General features: G+C 39.4%; 1 protein-coding gene across 1 annotated transcript in view; it reads left to right on the top strand.

The window, feature by feature from the left end:
* GRM1 (glutamate metabotropic receptor 1) overlaps nucleotides 1–21,779 on the top strand; it is a 186,905-nt gene that overhangs the window by 108,195 nt on the left and 56,931 nt on the right. The window contains 1 exon segment of the mRNA XM_040058312.1: nucleotides 10,635–10,870. Coding sequence (XP_039914246.1) covers nucleotides 10,635–10,870 — 236 coding nt within the window.

Raw genomic sequence — 21,779 nt, 5'->3', positions numbered from 1 at the left:
GATAAACTCGTGATCTATTCTTTAATAAGTACATTTAAATAAGATGGAACATTTCAGTGGTTCCTCTGAGAAAGATATCTGATAATTTCCAGTTATATTAGGGCCTTTTTGGTTTTGATATGGGTTGGATACCTGAGACTTAAATGCCTAAAACTCTGCTACTGTCCTACTCTAGCTCTGCTTGCTACAGCAGGAACTCTGAGGTGTAGAGGTTAGCCAGGTGGTTGAATTAAATTTGGTTTAGACAAGCATAGGTCTGTGCTTAAATTTCTCATTTCATAAGTGTGTAGCTGCAGGAATAGACACTTACAACTTTAAGACATGAGTAATTGCAGAAGGTAAATCAATAACATTTTTATACATTTCAAATGCTCTCTAACATTTGCTCAGGTCAAGTATAATAGAATTGCCTGAACAAAGTGGATTATAAAAAAAAATTCAAGGTATTACACCTGTTTAATGTTCAGCAATTGTTCACTAAAAGATTGGCTAATTTTCAGGTGAATTCATTATTCAAATTATTCATTGGTTTCTTCGTTTCCTAGCAGTTCATGAGCTTTTCTTTACTGACAAAATACAATGCTGTGCTAGTAGGTTATTGAAGTTTAATAATTTTATTTATTCTGTGCTTATTTATTCAAGCCTTAAAGTATTACTTGATTCTCTCACTGGAATGGTTTAGGTGCTTAGGAGACTCACTAGCATAATATGAATTTGATATTTCCCATGTCAATATGTTATTTCAAATGAATGGCTTATAAATATTTGAGTGGAAATTATATTATTCATAAACATTCATAGTAATCTGGACTTTCAATTATGCACAGAACCTGAAAAAGAATAGCAGATAAGGACAAGTTTAAAATATTTTTGGTAGAAACAGTCATTTGGGGAGATATTCTAATATATGATAACCTTGATTAATATCTTAATGAGTTTTGTCATTTTATCATGGGTTGAATCATACTTCTTTTGTTCTTCATTTTATTTGATCTGTTTTTCAAAGCCCATTTAATACGTGTTGGTATGGAAAGGATAATGGGCTCTTACCTACAGCTGTCAGTTCCTCTGCAGACACTGCTTCACTAAAGTTCTAGCAAGGCAAAAAAGCAGTTCCTAAACAAATATGTGTGTAAAGGCTCAGTTTTCAAGCATGAGTGTGGAAAAGGCATTCCAGAAACCTTTTGTGGTTTTAAAAGCTTAAATGCAAACCTGTAATGGCAAGCTAATGCAAGATATGGGACTCCTTTTTAGGTCTTCATATTTGAAATTTGATTTCTATTGGGAAAAGGCCTATAAATTCTGTGTATTTCTCTTAACTCTTGTAATATGAGATGGTTACAGTAAGCAATGGCTTGAGGGAATCAGGTAAAAAAAATAAACCCTGAAGGGAAACTTTGAATTATCTTCTGAAAGTAAGCAAACATCATGGAGAAATCTAAAGACTGCTAAGATGTTTCTCTATTTTCCTGTTCCTCAGCAGGGCCTCAAAAAACAAAGCAAGGAGGGAAGAAAGGAACTATGCTTCCACTTTTTCTGCTTGTGGTTAGGGAAGACATCTATGCTTTATTCTTTTCATAAGTGCAAAAAATTAATATCCAAGCATCCAGTAAGATCTGCTGGAGTGACATGGAGCAAAGAGGGTCTTGGGTTTACTTGATCTTTTTCCAGTATTTATACTTCCCATGTATTTCCAGACTGTTTCCCCTCCATATGTTATCTCTCTTCCCAGTCCTTCAGAACCGCCTCAAGATTGCAGTTGGCCAGAGCAGAGGTATTCCCCTTGATGCCTTTATATGGTTGCACAGAAAAGACTTCAGTCTCCAACTTTCAGATAGGTTGGAAGAACCAGCAGGAATATTTCTTCCTAATTATCCATCTTGAAAAGAGATTATGGTTGGGATCTTCATTGCAGGAATGACCACATCCTTACTATCCATATTCATTATTTAGTGGAGCCTTCTTGCACAAATATCGAAGTAAAGCAGCAGCAGCAAAGAATCCCCAGGAACTGGTACAGAGATGCAAGGCTAAACCTCTCTGTTTTCAGATTTTTGTGTATTTAATAAGATGGTCAAAATCTTGGATTTGATTGCATGTGGCTGAAGTTGTGTCAGGGGAGGTTTGGGTTGGATATCAGGAAAAGGTTCTCCATCCAGATGGTGTTTGGGCTCTGGAACAGGTTCCCCAGGGAAGTGGTCGCAGCACCAACCTGACAGAGCTCAAGAAGCATTTGGACAAAGTTCTCAGGCATGGGTGTGGCTCTTGGGGTGTCCTATGCAAGGCCAGGATTTGGACTTTGATGACCCTTGTGGGTCCCTTCCAATTCAGCTTTTTCTGTGATTCTGTATTTCTGTGATATTGGAGAACAGGAGCACCTCAGATGAGGCACAGTGCTAAGATTAAAGTTTCCTATTTGTGTGTGTTTGCTTAAAATTAGATATTCTTCTGTATACACGCGCTTCCATTTGGAAAAGATACTTAGCTTTCATGATGCCTCTTGTTATGAATTTAAAACATGCAGAGCAAGGATTTCATTCACTCATCAGTCTATGCTGAAAACATGTGCATCCCTTTTGAAAAATCAGCCATTGCCTCAGAAAATATATGTATGGTTGCTGATTTTCCAAGATATGCAACGTTGTGCACCCTTGAGAATGGTAAAACCTTACCTGCATAAAAGCAGCAACTACATTTAAAAATGCCAAATGTGTCAAGAATATTCACAGTAAAGACTCTCCAAGATATTTCCTGCATGATAGGCAGTGAAATTACATTATGCAAATTGCATGTAAATGTATGCACCACATATGATAATTAAACCTTTGTAAATACATATTTGCAAAATACAATCCATCATGGTCCACAAGGTTATAATCTACATTTTTAAATGAACAGTGCAAAAACTTTGAACAGTCACACAGAAGTGAATGGTGATAATTTGAAACATAGTGAACCATCATTTACCAACTTTAGGTTCTTTACAGAGTGTCATTCATTCAAAAAAACCCAAAAAACCCCTGATTGACTAAATAAAAGTTTCAAGCCCTTACCAACATTTTTGTTTGTGTGAAATATAATAACAAATGTGCTACTGTGACTGTGAGCCTTCAGTAATCATGAACGAGAAGCGAAAATTATTGTATACATTGTCATGAAGCAGAACCTGACAAGAACAGAAATTTTACCAAGAAATGTGGCAAATCACTTGCAGGAAGTGGCCTTGGGATTATTTTTAAACTTTTTAAACTTCATATCTCAATTTTTCTCAGGAAATAGCACCTCCTGCAGGACATTAGAACTGAAATCAGAGCTGTCTCAGAGCAGGGTTAACTGGTGAATCATACCAGTCTCTTCCTCAGTCACTCTGACTCTCCCAAGACATTACCAGCCTCAGGCTTGACATGCTCTTCAGTCTATAGTCCATGGGAGGTTTACAGCCCACAGTGCCACAGTAGTGTTGTGTGAGTTCTCTCTCAGTCTAAAAATCTGCACAGTCTGGCGCCAAATGCTCCTCTTGTACCTTCTCTTGTGTGTGCGTGAGATTGTCAAGGTAGCAGTCTTTAGTTTTAGCTTTCTAAAGCTTTCCCAGAAGGAGCTTAAGTGGTTTTCTTCTCATGCTTCCAATGTGCAAAACTGATATTCCATGAGCTTTCAGCTCATTTTTATCAAGACTGGCCAATGGAGGTGAGCAAACTGGAGAAATCTGAAGGAATTCAGCATACATTTGCTGCCAGCACAGTTTGTAGGAAAAGGAAACAGATGCGAATTTTGTACAAGAAAGTACCTTGGGCTGGTTGAAAAAGTCAGGGAGCTTGGGAAAGTGATGACTCCTGCCTATCTCCATCCATACATGCAGGAGCCAAACTACTGGCCTATCTTGAGGCCTGTATCAGAAGAGGTGATTTTCCAGCTTTCTGCTTTTGTGACACCCCACCTGGAGTACTGTGTCCAACCCTGGGGTCCCCAGAAGGTTTTGGACCTGTTGGAGCAAGTTCAGAGGAAGCCACCAAATTGATCAGAGGGATGGAGTGCCTTTCCTGTGAAGACAGGCTGAGAGTTATTAAACCTGGGGAAGACTCCAGAGCCTGTAGCACCTAAAGAGGGCCTACAAGAAAATGTAGAGAAAATTTTCACAAGGGCTTGTACTGACTGGACGGGAAGGAATGGTTTAAAACTGAAAAAGGGTGGGTTTAGATAGGCTATTAGGAAGAAGTTATTTATTGTGAGGGTGGTGAGACACTGAAACAGGTTTCCCCGAGAACCTGGGAGTTCCCCATCCCTGGAAGTGTTCCAGGCCAGGCTGGATGCGGCTTTGAGTAACCTGGTCTGGTGAAAGATGTCCCTGCCCATGGCAGTGGGGGCTGGAACTCTAGATGACTTTTAAGGTCCCTTACAACCCAAGCCATTCTATGATTGTATATTATCACCTGTTTGTTTTCCTTTCAGATGAGAAAATTTAGTGAACTTGATACTTCTGGTTTTGAGGAGGTCAGTCAGTTGTCAGCAGGCCTCAGGTGACAGACTGACAGTGCACAGCCTTTCAGCCTGCTCTTGCCAGCAGTGACATACAGGCTTATCTGTAGCCATGGGATTATTTTCCTAATATTACTAGGACTTACAACACAGGTAAAAGTGAAACTTGTACGTTTTTTAAAAATTCCTGGCAGACAAGTAAAGAATGCTCTCCTACCCTTCAGTGCAAGTGTGTAATTCTAGTGAATTAGCTAAATGAGTCAGTGCAAAAATGGCCTTTTGTTTCCCATGTTTGCAACCATATTCATTAGCAATAATGATCAGCACCTTTAGCTGACATTGCTGACTGCTGGGACTGACTGACAATGCATATGCCTAAGCAGGAAAGTCACTTTGTGAGTTGCTGACTTGTGAGTATTGGACAGTCTCAATTTTCTTTACATGGCACGTTCTGTTTAATGCATGTATTCCACAGACACTGACTGTCTTTGGTAGTGTTCCTTATTGCCAGAGAATAGACCCGTCCTCCTTCACAAATAAGGTAATTGTGTTTTTTCTTCACATCAAGCTGGTGAAATAAAGAATTCTTTAAAAACTCTACTCCCAGAAGGCAGCAGATGGGCAGTCAGCTACAGAGCTGTTCATGAGTAACTCTGGGCCTGATTCTGCCACCTGTGATCATAGCAAGCAGCAACATTGATTTTTTTTTTTTTTTTTTTTTTTTTTCCCCCGCCTATGAAATTATTCCACTTGCCACACTGCCACTTTTTGGGTTGGCCTTGTTCTGAGCTCTGATTTTTCATCCATTCTGCCATTAAAGAAGAGGAATTATACAACTCTAGCATGCAGACAGGAGAATGTGTGCAGGCTTTTCCAGTGGGGTGCTGTCAGAAAAGACTTCTATAAAATGAAAAAGTAAAATTTGCAGACTTCCACGTCTGACTAGCTCTGGAAATTGAGAGCACTGGCATTTGCCAGAGCCCAATAACCAATTATTTAAATGCTACTTAACACGATTTTGGGTTTTGTAGCATTTTGAAATACCTCTATATAAGCAGTGTGTCTGAGCCTCTAAAAAAAGCAGTGTTTGACTACTACACAGAAAAATACTTTTGCAAAAAACACTTTCAAATTAAAATGCCCAGCCTTTTAAAAAATAAATATTCATATAATCCAGCATATAGTAATTGTTTTTAGAAGTACATGTATTAACACATTAACAAAATGCCGTGGCACTTTATTGAATGTTGCATTCTCTGAGTGGTGCTGTCCTCATACTTAAATGCATTAGAAGACAAAACAGCAAGCCAGCTGGTAGCCTTGAGAGTGTGGCAAGAAGGCATTCAGCACTGGGCTCTGCAGGGATGTATATCAACATGACAAGGGAGGTGTACTGACATGGTCTTTAGTTTCGTGGAAAGGAGGCAAGGCAAGAATGTAGATTCTGAGCCTTCTGTGTCACTGTTTCGGTCACCTAGTTCCCTGCTACCCTGTTTGAATGGGATATCTGCAGGGAGCCACTGTGAAGGTTGAGCACTTGAAATTAAAGAGATAGAAATCATGGTAATATGATTAATTTACTTGGTTTTATAATGACAAGAATATCTGCCGTAGGCAGAAGGATTATTGCAGAAATAATTCATTTAGCATTTAAAAGGGCTTCTTGCTCTTAATTTCTTTTCTTTTGTAACTTGTGCAGGGCAAAAGAAAATACCTCATCATGAATGAAAACTTCTTAAAAAAACAAAACCTCAGCTAATGCAAAGGGCGTTGCAGCTCTCCAGTCTGAGAACTCTAAATCAATTGCACTCTATAGCTTTGGTCAGTCCGATCGAACAATTCAAGGGTGCAGGGATCGAATTGCCAGTCAGTATCCATGATTAACAAACATGTTTCTTTTTCTTTACCTGTGAAAGGATGCTAACTCAACACTAATCACAAGGAAAGCAGTCCTCATAAACAATAGCATGTTTACTTTTGTGGGTTTGCCTGTTTGGAAAACATCTGCATGAGTAACTCTCTGAGCACTGTGCTGAGAAGCAGAGCAGAGCTGCTGCTGCCTCACTTAAGAGTTAAGCCCTGAAGAGACGAAAATAGAAAAGCTGATTGCTGGTTGTCTCATCAGCCCTTGTGAAAAGCAGCTGACAGTATTCATGTTTGGAAGAGGAGAGGAAATTGGAAATCCATTCCATTTCTCCCAGTGTTTCAGTCACAAGAATATATGTGACTGCAGTTCATAGAATATAGGAAGGCCAAGATGCTTAAGCCACAATTCAGTGATGTCCATTGTCATATATTAACAGAAAACTTATTGAAAAGAAAAATAGTTTTGTTTCTTCAAACTCCATTTGTGATAGTGAGAACTAAGACTTCTGATCCTCTTTTCCCTTTCCACCTGTTTTTTTTGCAAGTGAACATTGAAATTTGGATTTGGCATCATTAATGTCAGCCACCAGACTGGGACTTGGACCAAGAGCAGCTTGCAGAGTATTCAGTGACCGTTTTGACTGTGATAAACACCACAAAACCATAACAAAAGCTGTTCTTTCTCTCCTAAGAGCAAAAAGAGTGGTTGCTAGTTTGACACCCACATGCTTTTCCCTCCCTCGCTGTTTCTGTCAGCACACTGTAAACTCCCTCACAGAGTTTCAGATCAACAGTTGCACGAGATATCCAGCACATTTCAAGGCTAGGTTGTCACACGTATGGACACTTACCAGGGAGGGCAGTTTGGGTAATGGATATTGGGCAGCCTCCTGAAAGCTGTGGTAAAGGCACACAGAAAGAGAGGCTAGCAAAAAGCGCTATGTGTGGTGCTACTTGCTATTCAGCAGGATGAAAGAAGGATAGTAGGTGGAATGTACTTGTTCTGACAACAAAGGAATAGTGTGCTTCCTTTTAAAAATGAAATTTCATTTTTATGTTGACTCAGCTATTGGTCTTGTGATTCTGTCACTGACATTTACGCTGTTATCTGACCATCAGTATCATGCTGTTGCCCAGCAATAAAAATGTCATTTTTTCCCCCACCATTTTCTAGATCGATATCCATTTATTCATACGACACCAGGGGTGCAGTGCTTCCAGACAATCCTTTTTAAGTAAATAAACAGCAAAAGGTAATCCAGAAAGATATTATAATAGGATTTGGGGTCTCTAATAATCCTCCCAGAGCTGATGGTAGGGCTGCACATCCCACCTAGGGCAAATTTCAGTTCAGTCAGCCTGCAGCTGGCAGGATGGCACAGATCCCATAAGAAACCAGAGGACTCCTCTTCACTTCCTTGACTTTACTGAAAGTAGAGCAAAGCTCCTATATGAGCTTCAACACCTATGACCTTTTTTTTTTCTGATTCCAGTGCTATTTCTTGACATTTTGCTGAAGATAAAACTTATCAGAGAGATTTAACAATTTGAGGAAGTTGAAGAGAGAATAAAAAATATTTGGGGCCAGAAAGAGACAAAGAAACATTAGGTGACAATCTTTGTTCCATTTTAGGGGGACTTTTCAGTGAGCTGCCCTCAGGGAACTCAAAATACACTTTTTCTTGTTTTGCAGATTTGCTCCGTTTTGCCTTCAGAGTTTATGTGGCCATTTTCTAAGCTAAACATATTGGGGAAGGGAGAGGAAAAATGAATAAGTATTTTTTGGCTGGTAGGAATCCAAGCAATAGTGAAACTACCTAATTTCAATTAGGTCTTGTAAAAAATTGGCTCAATTTACTTTATTTTTTGACCCGGTAATGTTTCTGCTTGAGTCTACCATTTGAAAGCCAAAAACATTGTGACAAATAATGAAGTAATTATGCATTTAGGACTTAATTATTCATGCTGTAAGAGTGATCTTTTTCTTACTTTTCCCCCACAGAAGAAAAAAAAAAATACTGTGTCTTTTTTTTCCCTCTAGCGAAAATTTCCATCTTGAATTATGTGAAATCCAGAAAGTTAGTTTTCATGGTTTTACCTTTGAAAGGTTATCTAGACCAGGATTGTCTAGACCACAGTCTGCCATGAAGTAGTTGGGGGCACATGGTACATGTTGTTATTTGTCCTCAGCATATGACAAGCGCAGAGTGGGGGGATGCGGAGTTGTTGAGCCATGGCTTCTTTCCCTCTCCAGGATTGCAGGCAGTCTGTTGGGGCAGGGAGCAGGGATGGACAAATTGTAGGTTTTTAATCTGTACACCTCTGTGGCAGTTCAAGTGCAGCTGTCAGGCCAAGGTTGAGCCAGGTGGGTATCACTGGTGCAAGACACTGAGTAACCTGCACCCCAGGCTGCTGCAAGAAGTGACCAGCAGCTTCTGCCAGGTATGTCTTGGCAGAGAGAATCCCTTTGGGACCCTTCCAAAATCGCTGTCTCCCTTGTGTGACCTACACTTTGCATCTCAGCCAGCTCTTTGCTTTTATACTGCATTTGAAATGCAGCATGCACACACGTGTATCTCATGCTGTACAGAGATATTTGTCAACAGTTTGTAAACTCAGAAATTTTGAGTGGTTCTACTGAAAGGCCTTGGCAAAGGGGGAAACAGAGAAGAAATCCTGCCTGTAAGGTGCCATGCAGAGTCATCTTAAAATATAAATTTGTGAGTTCCTGAGACTAGGTTGAAAGGAATGTATTGATTACTCTGCCCTGCCTGATGCCCCATGTCTCAAATAACTTCCATAATAGAGGTTTGCATTATGTTTCAGATGTGGAAAGAATTAAGTACATGAGTTTTCCTGTCTTTTCATGGAGAACTGCCATTTTCTTTCTGGGTGCTCAGAGCAGAGATGCAGCAGTTAATGTGAATGCCAACTAAACCATGCAGTTGTTTAGTCTGGTGGCTGAGGACCAGAAACTCAACACATGTCCAGTACATTGTCACTTTACAGCTGTTCGACCGGGACTCTAAAAGAGCTTGCTACTTCAAATCATCTATATTTTCTTTTGTGGAGACCCAGACACACTTGTGCTGAAGGTCTTATAAATGCCCTCAGCTGGTGATGGTCTGCACCACAACACTCTTCTCAAGGCTGTGTGCAAAAGGCTTCTTTCAATCTGTCTGGCATTCAGGATGCAACCGTGTTTTGGGTGAATCTGAGACTTCTCTCAGTGGTGAATTGCATTTTTCATCCTGAGCTCTTTGCTGCTGGAAGTGCTTCATCTGTCTGCTATTCACAGAAGCAGTGCAGTTGATTTGATTCTGAGTGCAATAGACCTAGATCTGAGGTGCCAGAATAATCTATTTCTCTCATTACATGCCCAGCATTTTAAAATTAAGCAATGGCTGACTTATATTTGCACTTAAATTAGACTATAAAAGCATTGTTTGTAGGGGATGCTAATAAGAACTGGAGAATGACACTAAATCAATAGACTCCTTAAGAAGGAGAAAAAGAACTAAAGAGCTAAACTAAAGCTGAGATGCTAAGCCCAACAGACTTTGTTCAAACCTGTTAAGACAGGCTTTCCATGAAATAATGTTGTCAAAAAAGAGTTTTATCTTCAGGTTTTCAAAAGCATCTCATATGGACAAACAGGGAAGTAAAGTAGAAAGCCATTGTTTCTTGATTAAAAAAAAAAAAGAAAAAGAAAAAGAAAAAAAATAAAGAGGAGGAGGAAAAAAGCATGTTATCACAAATCCCATGCAGCGTGAGAACAGCATGTGGTTTTCTTTTTAGTTTGGTCGAGTAGCCTTACTCCATTCTCTTCCAATAGAGTGCAATTCTCACTTCATATTTGATCTGAATTGCTCTTATAGCTGTATGATCCATGCACGCTGAGGTCTATTTTGAAAAGCATCCAGGATCCTGGCTCTTTTTCCTTTTCATTAACAATAATTTTCTCAGTTTTCACCTCTTGCAGGACAGCAGAAATTAGGCAGAATCTCTTCAGTCACAGAGACATCGCAGCACAAGCTATGCCTACATAACCTTTCAGAAGGACAAGGATAAAACCTCATTATTCTGGATGAGTTAATGAGAACTCTGCACGAAATCAGTCAGACTGCTCATTACAAGTCGCTATCACTGTGCTTTCTCTGCCTGAATTTTACATCTTTAGATTCCCCATTAATTAATTCCTTCCAAGGGTGCCGGCCTGCCTTTGGCTGGTCGCTTTTTTCAAAACAAGATTTCTGCCTCTGTGTAATAAGTGGTTTTTTGCCTCTTTTCAGTGATGGTTGGGCAGACAGAGATGAAGTCATTGAAGGTTACGAACCCGAAGCAAATGGAGGCATTACTATCAAACTGCAGTCTCCTGAGGTGCTGGCATTTGATGACTACTACCTGAAGCTGCGTCTGGACACCAACACCCGCAACCCCTGGTTCCCCGAGTTCTGGCAGCACAGATTTCAGTGCCGCATTCCAGGGCACCCACTAGAGAATCCCAACTTCCAGAAGAATTGCACTGGTAACTCATCAAACCTTTTAAATATTCTTTTCCAGCTTTTGAATCTGTGCTCTGGCAAAAAATTTTCCTTGGTTCTGGTTTTCTTGTTGTTGTTTTATTGGATTTTTTTTTTTTTTGGGGGGGGGGGGAGGGGGTGGGGGGGAGGGGGTAGGTTTGGGTTTTCTATTTTGTTTTTAATTAAATCTTTGTTGTTTATTTTTGTTTGTTTTGTGCAAAGAAATATGGTGACCTCAAATTGTACAGATAAAAATCACAGCTCTGGTGGCGTGTATTTGGTGCTTGTTGCACAGCCTCCTCTCAATTTAGTTCTGCTCTGTTATAGAGTAATTTGCTCCCTTTTTATATTTTAGCGCAATGCTAAGGCTGAGTGCCCAAGTTTGTAATATGGCTTGTAAAAAATAAAGAGCCATGAAATTTTAACAAAAAGAGGAACAAATTTATACTTTTTTTTATCAAAGTCAGCTTTTCTGATCAACTGAGGAATCAGGAAATTCACAGACAATATTACAGCAGAAAACCAATTTTAAGGAAAATTGATGAGTCTCAAACTTGGCCAGTCATCTGCTTTACTTTTTTTTTTTCTTAGCCCATTAAAACATATACAGTTTGTTTCTACTATGTAGCATTCACATAAAAAAAAAATCTTACACATGGAAGTAACTTACCTCATAGCAAGGGAATTTGTCTACATTGGTAAACTCTGACAGTTAATAGTCAAGTCAGGCATTCAGACACCTTTCCCTCCTCTAGAAAGCTGTACATTTTTGCATGGAACCTCTAAATATGTGATAATATATGATACTTTTTAGGCTTTGCTGAAAAGCAATCAGCTCTTAAATTTGGTGGTGTACAACTGATAACTCTCAGGCTTCTCCCACACAACTAAAAAAATCCATACATGTCTCAAGTCACCAAAGGGAAGCACCACAAGGTATCTTTCCCAATAATGACATACCTAGAGAATCAAGAGATCTCCATGTTCCCAGCAAATCTGTGGGCAATACTATACTTATTTTTATTTAACTACACAGATCTGACTGCTGACTGTCTGGCACCACCAAAGCTTTCTGTGCACCTATCTTTATCTGATATTTCTGAAAGGTTAAGAATGTCACTTTAAAGCAGTTTCAAAGCTGTTTGGTGGAGGCTTTCTCTCCAAGGTCTAGTATGACAGTGCCAAGAAACCGCCTTCTTTATCTCTCACAGATTTGGAGGCAGGCCTTTTCACAAACTCTCTGTTAAAAAAAAAGGAGTCTCTTGTCTCTCCCTTCCTTCACAAATTATCTCCATACACAGATTTGAAGGAGAAATTCCATGATCCTCAATAAACAATAAGCACTAATACTTGAAACATATTAAAAGTGCCAGTAGGTGATCTGACTTTCTGTGGTACTACAAATTTAAGTACTCCTGCCACTCCTATATCACTCTAGGAAAATAATCAGTAATCAGTACTGGCATCAAGTGCCTTATCTCCAGTATAACTAAGAGCTTTTACTCCTACCTCAATATTCCTATGAAAAGGCACGTAGGGCCATGCATCACGGAAAAGCGGAGTCCCCTGTGGCCCCAGGAGTCCATGCACATTATTAAGAGATGTTGTTATGGGTCATGACCTCTTTTGTATTACAGAAGTGCACTGTTAGTCCTTACTGAGAAAAAACCACACCCATACTTTAACACAGACAGAAATTATCAAAGGCAATACTGCTGAAGTTCATTTTCCAGGTCTGGAGAACTAACATCTCAGGAAACTATATCATGAAAAAGTGAACACTGTACAAATGTTGTTGTGGTAGTCAAGCATAGTGTAATTGTATTTACACAGCAAGGGGTTTCCTAGGAGCAGCCAGAAGGAAAAAAAAATAAAAGACAATGTTGTTCTTCAAATACTTTATTAAAAAAATATTCACAATATTTGAACCTATCTATCTTTTGAAAAGGAGATTAATAGCAAAATTTGTATCTCTTGAGAATCTTCACTTACTTCTTGCCCATTATGATTTATTCATATACAATCTAATCAGTTTACTGAGTGATTTATTCCGAATTACCACTGGCATGTGAGGTTCAATTTTTATCATTCATGGATAGGCAAGGACTTCTCCTCAAGCAGTTACAGCTGCTGCATCTACAATTTCTCACACCCTCTAACTGTTGAGTCAGCATTAGCTCGGGATTGCATACTCTCTACAAAGCAAGGGAAAGCTAGTTCCTAGAAATCTCCCTTCTCTGATGACAGGAATTACCGCTGGAATTCCCTCATTCAGTCTCTGAGAAGACTGATTTTTGTCCTTCAGAAATTCTCATATTACACTGAGCCTGGAATGTACATGCGTATTTTTGGGGGGGAAAAAAAGTATATCTGCTCTAATCACTATTGGATGGAAGCAAGTCAGAGTGTGCTTTACACCATGAAGGCTGTAGGATGCCTCACAGTTTCCCACATTTTCAGCATAGCTCGTCTGGATTACTAGAACTAGGTAGTAATAGCAACTAATTCTTGGGAGGAGAAGAAATCCACAAAGACTGCTCATTTGGATCATCCCTTCTTGCAAAAATTAAACAACTTACTTTTCCAACTTGGGTGGCAGCCAAATGAGTGGGAGCTATTTTTGACTCATTCTTTGCAATGTTTTAGCCAAGTGCCTCTTGTAACGGAGTGCCTTTCCCTACCCCTCTCTCTTTCCCTCTTTCTCCAGCTGCTACAGGAGATATTCTTCCTCAATAGGATTCAAGTATAGAAATTTCATTTTATGTAGATGTATTGGATCTGGCTGAGATGGGCTTAACTTTCCCCACAGCAGCCCTCATAGTGCTGTACTTTGTATTGGTGGCTAGAGATGTATTGGTAACACACCAGATTTTTAGGGCACTGCTGAGCAGTGTTCACGCAACATTAAAGCTCTCTCCCACCCCATAGCCTCACCTTCAAAGGCTGGTAGGCTGGGAGTGAGCAGGACACCAGGAGGGAGCATAACCAGGACACTTGACCCAAACTGACTAAAGTTTCCATGCCCCATGATGTCATAGTCAACAATAAAGGATGAGAGAAAGGATGAGAATGTGGGAGAGCATTTGTTATTAAGACATTTGTTTTGCAAAGCAACATTCTGAGGCCCTATTTCCCAGGAAGCAACTGGATGTCATCTGCTGACAGTTAGAGAATATGTTCTCCTTTTCTTCCATACATGGTCTTTGATTTTTTTTAGTCAAACTACCTTTGGCACATGCCACAGTCAATGTACCACACTAGAAAACACTCATTTGTATATGGATATTCTCCTAGTGTTTCCTGGATATCTAGCAGGCCAAAACCACTTCCAGTACAAAGTTCTTCTTAAATTGTCTGTGCCACTAAGGTACTGGTGATGTATCCCACGTAGCTGCTACAGTCTGTAGGAAACAAAGCATGTCCTACAACTCTGCATGGACCCCTGACACACAGTGGCATTCAGAAATTCACACCATTCTTCATGCCCTTCAGATGAAAATCAGAACAGAACAGAGTGTTTTAACTGTAACAAAATAGGCTGTTTCTGAATTTAAGGTACTAAGACAGTATCTGACTCAAGATGGACCGGACAGAAAGTTCCCTTAGCACACAGCCTCAAGTACTGCCCCAAGACCCAGTCTCTACTTGTCTCAGTTCATAAGAAAACTCAGCCTTTTCTGCATTTTTCAGATTGCACGCTGACAGCAAGGTTAGATGTAAGACTGTTGCCTGTATCAGGCAACAGAGTTCAGATATTTTTCCCAACAGACTTGCAGGATGTTTTCTCCTCCTTGATCTGATATTCCAAATGGAAGTGGTATTTTTTTTCACACAAAAGTACACCGGCTAGTCTTTCTCTGTTGCATGTGGTGAGCCCACAAAGTAAATCATACTCACACAGAAATGATGTAAAACACACTTGTAGGGACGTCTAAATGCTCCTTTACAGAATGCCTTATTCCCCTCCTGGCAGCTAATACAATGGCTGGAGTTTATGTAAACCAGGTGGGCTGAGTCCTCTGCACCACAAGAGACAGTTATGAAATTGGTAATGGAACTGATGTAAATAACAGATTATGCTCACAGCAGTTCATCTGCTGGGACAACAAAATACATTGGCAGGCAATCAGCACAAACATTTTTCAATAGAGCAAAGTGGAACAGAGTGGGCAATTCATGATTCATTCATCGATTCAATTGAGATTTGTGAAGAAGGGCTATTCGTCAGTAAATGTATTTGTTGCAGATAAGAACAAGAAATGTAGATATTTTCTGTTCCAAAGGAGGTCATAGTCCAAGTTCCCTTTAGGATGCTTACTCATACTTTGGTCATGCCATAAGGATTGCTTTATCTGCTAATTCCTGTCTTGGCCCAAGAGAACTGCAAGCAATCAGTCTGAGTGCATCCAGAGTCACAAGGATCACAGGATCACTCAGTCTAGAGGGTAGCTCAGGAAGACTGTAGTCCAGCTCCCCATCAAAGCACAGTAAGTCATCAGTTCAGACCAGGTTGATCGGACCTTGAAAATATCCAAGGTGGCACAGTGTGTCTGAGCAACCTGTTCCAGAACCTGAATGTGAAAAAGTTTGGCCTCATATCTAAAGAGAGAGTCTAAACCTCTCTGTTTCAAGATATGCCCATCATCTCTTATTCTTCCACCAGGCTTCACTAGGAAAAATCTGTCCCTCTCTTCTTCATACCCTATAGGTATGAGGGGCTGCTGTAAGGTTCCCCTGCAGCCATTTCTTCTTCAGGCTGAACAAACCCAGGCCCTTCAGTCTGCCCTCAAAGGCAAGGGTTGCAGCTCCAGATCATCTTGATGGCCCTCTGCTGCAGCTGCTCCAGGTTATCTGTGTCTTTCTGTGTAAAGGATTCACAAACCATATGCAGTGTTCTAGGGGCAGCCTGATGAGTGCCAAGTAAAGGATGGTGGTAGTGGTTAATCACATGCCTCAGTCACTGGTTGTGCTGTTGTTACCATGCTGCTTACAGGATGCTGCTTGCCATCATTCGTGCCAAGGATCTGTGTGTCCACCCTATTGCTGCAGCAAATTTGCTCCTAAGAAGGTGTATCTTTTACCATCTCCTTTCTGCAGTAGACATAAACTTTTACCACACCTGGCCAGTTCTGGAAGACCACCATAAATTATATAACATATAAAATCATAAGCAGGACAGAATGATAGCCAAAGAAGGTTAGGAAGAAGGCTAAACATTTCAGAAGAGGTATTTATGCTTTGCTATGAATAAAGCTGTCTGAGTTGTTCCAGAGTTGGACAAATTAGATCCAGCAGACATTATTAGGTCTCGTCATGCTGTGTCAGACAACTGTGTAGATGTTCCTCTAAGAACGTTCTTTTGATCTCAACATCTGCTGGGCTCCCACATAGAGCACGTGTCCCATGAGATTTCTCATCAGCAGAAGCACCTACAGTAGGATTTACTGCCGCTACAATAATTCAGAAAAAGTAATTATAAGACAACAGCCTGGTGTACACTCTGCCAAATCAGCCACTGCTGGTAAATCACCTTTGCGGTGTATAGGAGACAGATTTTTAAGCTTTTGACAAAGGAATCAAGCTATTGACATGCCATAATTTCTTCAAAATATATTTTATATTAAGTATCCTGTGACTTGTCCCCGCTCACCTCTGATTTGCATTCTCATTACACATTTAGGTCCTGTATCACACTCTTTTTCCTCAGTATGAGGCAGAAGATCCTAGTGATCCCAGTAGTGATCAAAACTGATTGCAATTTCATTGTCACCTAGAATGAAGCCTACCGGGGACAACTTGTCTGAAAATATTCTAGTTGCTACCTTTCTTAGTCAAGCCTTTTTTACAGCAGATAAGACAGGAGAGCTGTACTTTCATTTTTTTTCCCAGACAATGTTACAGGCAGCTTTTAAGGCGTAAAGATGAGGAGGATTAATAATGTGCTTATCTGTGAAGAATCATGTGAATTATTTGGAAAACATATAATGGCCAGATTTTTTGTTCATTTGGGCCTAGCTTTTTGTGTCCTTGTTTGGGAAAAGAAGCAGTTACATTTATCTTATATTTTATATTTTCAAATGTAATTTAAAACCAAATATTGTATATTGATAAGCATATCTATATATAATAAAAATAAATGTATTTTTTCTTTTGGGATCCATAACAAAAACAATGACATCATCATGAAATAAAGGAGAGGAGCAATATACAAGTGCCTCTGTAAACAGTATAAAAGACAGTTTGCAGAACCATGCATATTACAGCAGCATGTGACAAAAGTTTTCTGAATCTACAACTATATTTTCCATTTGGGATTTTAACAGTAAAAGCTTGCACTTCTGGGATTAGAAAATGCTCAGGTAGGCTTGTGACATTCACCGTTCTCCATTACATGGATAAACTGATGTTGCTACTAAGGAAGAGGACACCTGAATCATGCTCCCTTGTGCCTCCTTCAGGCTCCTGTCTCCTGTGCCTAGAGAGAGACTGGGCCACTCCTGACTGCTTGGATTGCCACAGATGATTTAAACTTTTATCAGGAACACAGTGAGGAAAAACCACACAATTAAAATTAAATATTTACTTGTTCCTAGAAATCAATTGTTTGTGCAGATTGAGCATCAGAACAATTAGCAGAGATATAAACATTTAACCAAACCAGGAAGTCAATCAGATGAAATAACACCAGTAACTGATCTGAACACAAGGCAAACTGCTTTCTGTCAGCCCCCTATGTCTTTAATTAGATGATATCTTCCATTTCCTCATTTACCTGTAGGTGGAAAGTTTTAAACTCAGCTTGCAATTTTACAATTTGTCATTACTGGCAGCATTACCCCATAAATACAGGTGCAAAGGAGAAGCAGTGGAGGCTAACACATGTAGGCACAGTCCCACATACTCACACATGTCTAGCTGCAGACTAGAGATACTCCTTGAACACAAAGATATTTTCTGAAAAATAGCCAGTAGCATTCTTAAAATAAATGAGTTCCACTTAAAAGACTGTGGACAAGCAGAGGCATAAAGAACAATAAATTATGAGCCTGAGTGGTAAAACCTAAACCATGAAAGCCACAGAATTTCCTACTCAGAATATGCTGTACTGGTATCCATAGGGAGAATAATCTGATGGAAGTTGTGTGCTTTGAAGAGTAGTTCTGCTAGAATAAATCTCTGTTTTTCCGTTCATACTGGGATGCCTGGGAAAGTGCAGAAGTTTGCTTGTGTGGAGAGAGTTAGGGAAAAATGATAAGATACTGCATCTGCACTGGTTTGCCAGAAATCCATGGTAGCACAGCAAGGTGCTAGACCAGATGATTTCAAAATATTCCCTTCAGCTGAGATTTTTGAGATTCATGCAGTAGAAAGTAGCTTTGGAGGAACTCACAGGTTCAAAGCTTCAATTTAGCTCTGGATTTGGCCTCAGCTCTAAAGGAATGAAAAAGCAGGGCTGTTTTCTTCAAAGCAGTAGCACTGTACACATCATGCTAAGCAGTGAACTGTCTACTTTCTGCAGAGGCCAGCTTACTACTGCTTTTTCTAGGTTTGTCTAAAAATTAATAGCACAGGGGCCAGTTTTCTTGTGAGATCTCAAGTACTTTAGTGTTTCCTGCATTGTCACATTTGGCTGCACCCAGTGAAACAAGAAGTGGGCTAAAATGGACGCTTTTAAAATTTTTTCAGATCAGAAAGAATTCTGCTTCTGTTTTTATGTTGAATTTGGCATGTGAATACAGATTAAGGCCACTTATTTTATCTTCTGATTTGCTTAGCTCTAGTTTCCTTCTAATCAGTGATGCATTCTCCTTGTGCAGATATTGTTCAGAAACTCCCAGTCTTACCCTAGCTTTAAGAAGGATCATTTCTGTGATACTGAACACAGCTCTGGGCAGGTGTCTAGGTAAGGGGAAAGTGAGTCCTTGTGATCCATGTATTTGTGATTAAATTACTGCATATTGCAAGGGTTAAAGGGAACACTTGGGTGCTTCTAACAATAATTTGAAAACAATGCTTAATTTCACTAAAAACTGTGAGTGTACTCTGCTAATTTATGACATGGCCCAGCTGGTTAGGGTGGCCAAGACCATTTTGTTCCTGAGCTCCAGACCAGATGCAGCATCTGGCTTTGGTCCTGGGAAGCCAGGGTTTTTTCTGGAAGAAACTGCATGTTTGCAGGACTGCTGTGTAGCCTGGGCCTTGCACATTGGACACCCATGTGGCTCCAAGAGGCCACCCCTTCAGACAGAGGTGGTCTTGTGCGAGGATATGGACTATTAAAAAACAAAACAAAGCAAAACAAAACAAAACAACAACAAAAAACCAAACAAACAAACAAAAAAAACTTGGCAAAGGAGAAATTTGGAGTAAGCTATATTTCTGCAGAAGTCACATTGGTGTTTGTATTGATTTGCATTCTGACAGTTAATGCTGGTGGTTATGCTGGTTTTAGCATTAAGAACAGAAGTGAGGAAGAAGATTTGTTTTCTTAGAATAATAATAATTTTTTAAAAAGGCAAAGAAAGAAAAAAACAGTAGTACTGGCTGATGGGTGTTACACTGTCAGACAAGAATTCTGAAGCCCCTCTAAAGTCAATAGTGATTTAAAGCATAATAAATAGTGGTCTTTCCTAACTGGCTTTCCTGACTTTCCTATCTTTCCTGACTGTTTTTGTACTCATGCAGAACCACTGGAATTTAAGATCTGGAAAAGATCACTGGTGCAGATCACTGGAGAAGATCTAGTTATGTCAACTACTTTGTGTCCTACAATGAGGGGAGTACTTGTTCTGTTAACATGAGGTTTTGACTCACACTTTTTAAGTCCTCAGAATCTCATGCCCATACACTGACTACAACTGCCACTACTTAGACATTTACAAATCTAGATCAGTGGAGGGAAGAGAGTTTGTGGTTTGTTCCATTTTCAGTCTCCATGCCAGGTAGGAGCACAGATTAATATGTATATTTTATTTTATTACCATCATCATATTTTTCCACTCTAATCTAAAGATGCTTTTTGTTTTGGGTTTTGTGCTTATATTTAACATATACTCAGATCTCTTGTTAATTCCTTTGCCCCATTTGGTGGTAATACATTCTGTAGTTAATATGAAAGTTGCTTATTTTCAACTCTGAACCAGCATTTTCTGATGAAGATGCTCAAAATTAGGCTCCTCAAATGCATGCTCTGAGACCTAGATAAATTGGCCTGATTTTTAAGGGTACTGATCTCCCATAATTTCCATGAAAGTCAACAGCAGCTAGAGATTTCAGGCATTAATCAAGTTAATTAATTAGGTGCCTGAATATGTATTCAGGTTCCTAATTTAAGTATTTTATGGTGGATAATGTTCTGAAAGCTGCAGCACAATTACTGAGTTCCATCTCTTTCTTTCAGATAAGGTCTCAGTCTTCACATGAAAAGCATGACACCTGAAATATAATCAGTCCTATTTCCTGAACTTTTCATTTTTCTGTTGTAGTGTGTTACAATGGGACACCTACAAGGGTATCTGACTCGACTTTTTTTCTTTTTATTAAGAGTGAAAATGTGATTAAAACTAGACAAATAGCATCCAAATCTGCAGGCATTTCTTTACATTTGTAAATGAATTTGATTTTAAGTGTGTTCATTCCTGTCTCATGTAAGAGTGGCAGCAACTATTTATCTGCTAGACTTGTTCCAGATAACTGAACTGTTAAAAAGAGTAGTTATAAATATGTCTTTAATTGAGTGTGCGAGTAAGGCAGCAAGGTTGCACAACTGCCTGAGGGAGAGAGGAAGACTGAAGATTGGGGTTTCTTTCTTTTTAATTGTTTCTCCCTAGGAGTTCAGACCAAAAAATGGTCTCTGTGGAATCCTGTTCTTAGAGAATCTTGGTCAGGATCCACATGGCACTGGGAGAAGGCTGTGAAGAAAGCAAGATACAAAGGCAGATCTGAGGTCTCAGTGATAATAACTGCATTAAATAATATTAGGATTAAATTGGTGCCTGAGGCCTTGGGAGTACGGACGCTTCTGGGACCCTGCAGAGTCTGAGAGAGGCTCAGAGATAGTTTGTTGTTGAACTCTATCTGGCAGAAGTATCTATGTGAGACACAGTAATAGTAACAAATTAAATTATCTGCTTTTATATTCCCAAGGAAGGGGAAAGAAGAAAATAAGAGAAAATAGTGACAACAACATCAACAACAATAATAATACTAATATCACCACCCCCCCAAAATAACCCCCCAACAAAACTTATTATGCCAGATGAGATTGTGAACAGGCTGAGACAGATCAAAAGCCATTCCATTCCATTCCATCCCATTCCATTCCATTCCATCCCATCCCATCCCATCCCGTCCCATTCCGTTCCATTCTGTTCCATTCCGTTCCATTCCATTCCATCCCCACTGTTTGTGAATCTTGCATTAAAATAAATGTCCTTTAAATGCAAAGGCTGAGCCTGATCGTTCAAATGCCTTTGTTGGCATTAAATTTTAGTCAGTTAATGAAATAATAAGATGGATTTCAAATGCTATATTAGGATTTGAAATCAGCGTCTTTGTTGATTATGTATACAAACCATTCAATTAAAGAAAAAGATCATCTGGCATATTTTATTCCTGATTATAAGATGAAATATTAATTTCTAATTAAAATAGGAGCTGGGAAATAATATGTTGCTGCAGAAGGGAAATAATAATTTCAAGTAAAAGAACATATTGTGGTCATCTTGCAGGTGGACCGTACACAGTCCAGCATTCAAGGAAAACAAATTAATCATAATAATTATTTGTCAAGCTCTCATAATAAGAAAAGATGCCAGAATCACCTCACATTATTTTCTAGGTTGGTTTGTTTTTTTGTTTTTTTTTTTTTTTTTCTAGAATGAATATGTAATTTCATGTTATGTCCTAACAATC

This window comes from Hirundo rustica, chromosome 3, assembly GCF_015227805.2.
Source record: "Hirundo rustica isolate bHirRus1 chromosome 3, bHirRus1.pri.v3, whole genome shotgun sequence".
NCBI classification, from domain to species: Eukaryota; Metazoa; Chordata; class Aves; order Passeriformes; family Hirundinidae; genus Hirundo; species Hirundo rustica.
This window is presented reverse-complemented; position numbering and strand designations above follow the sequence as displayed.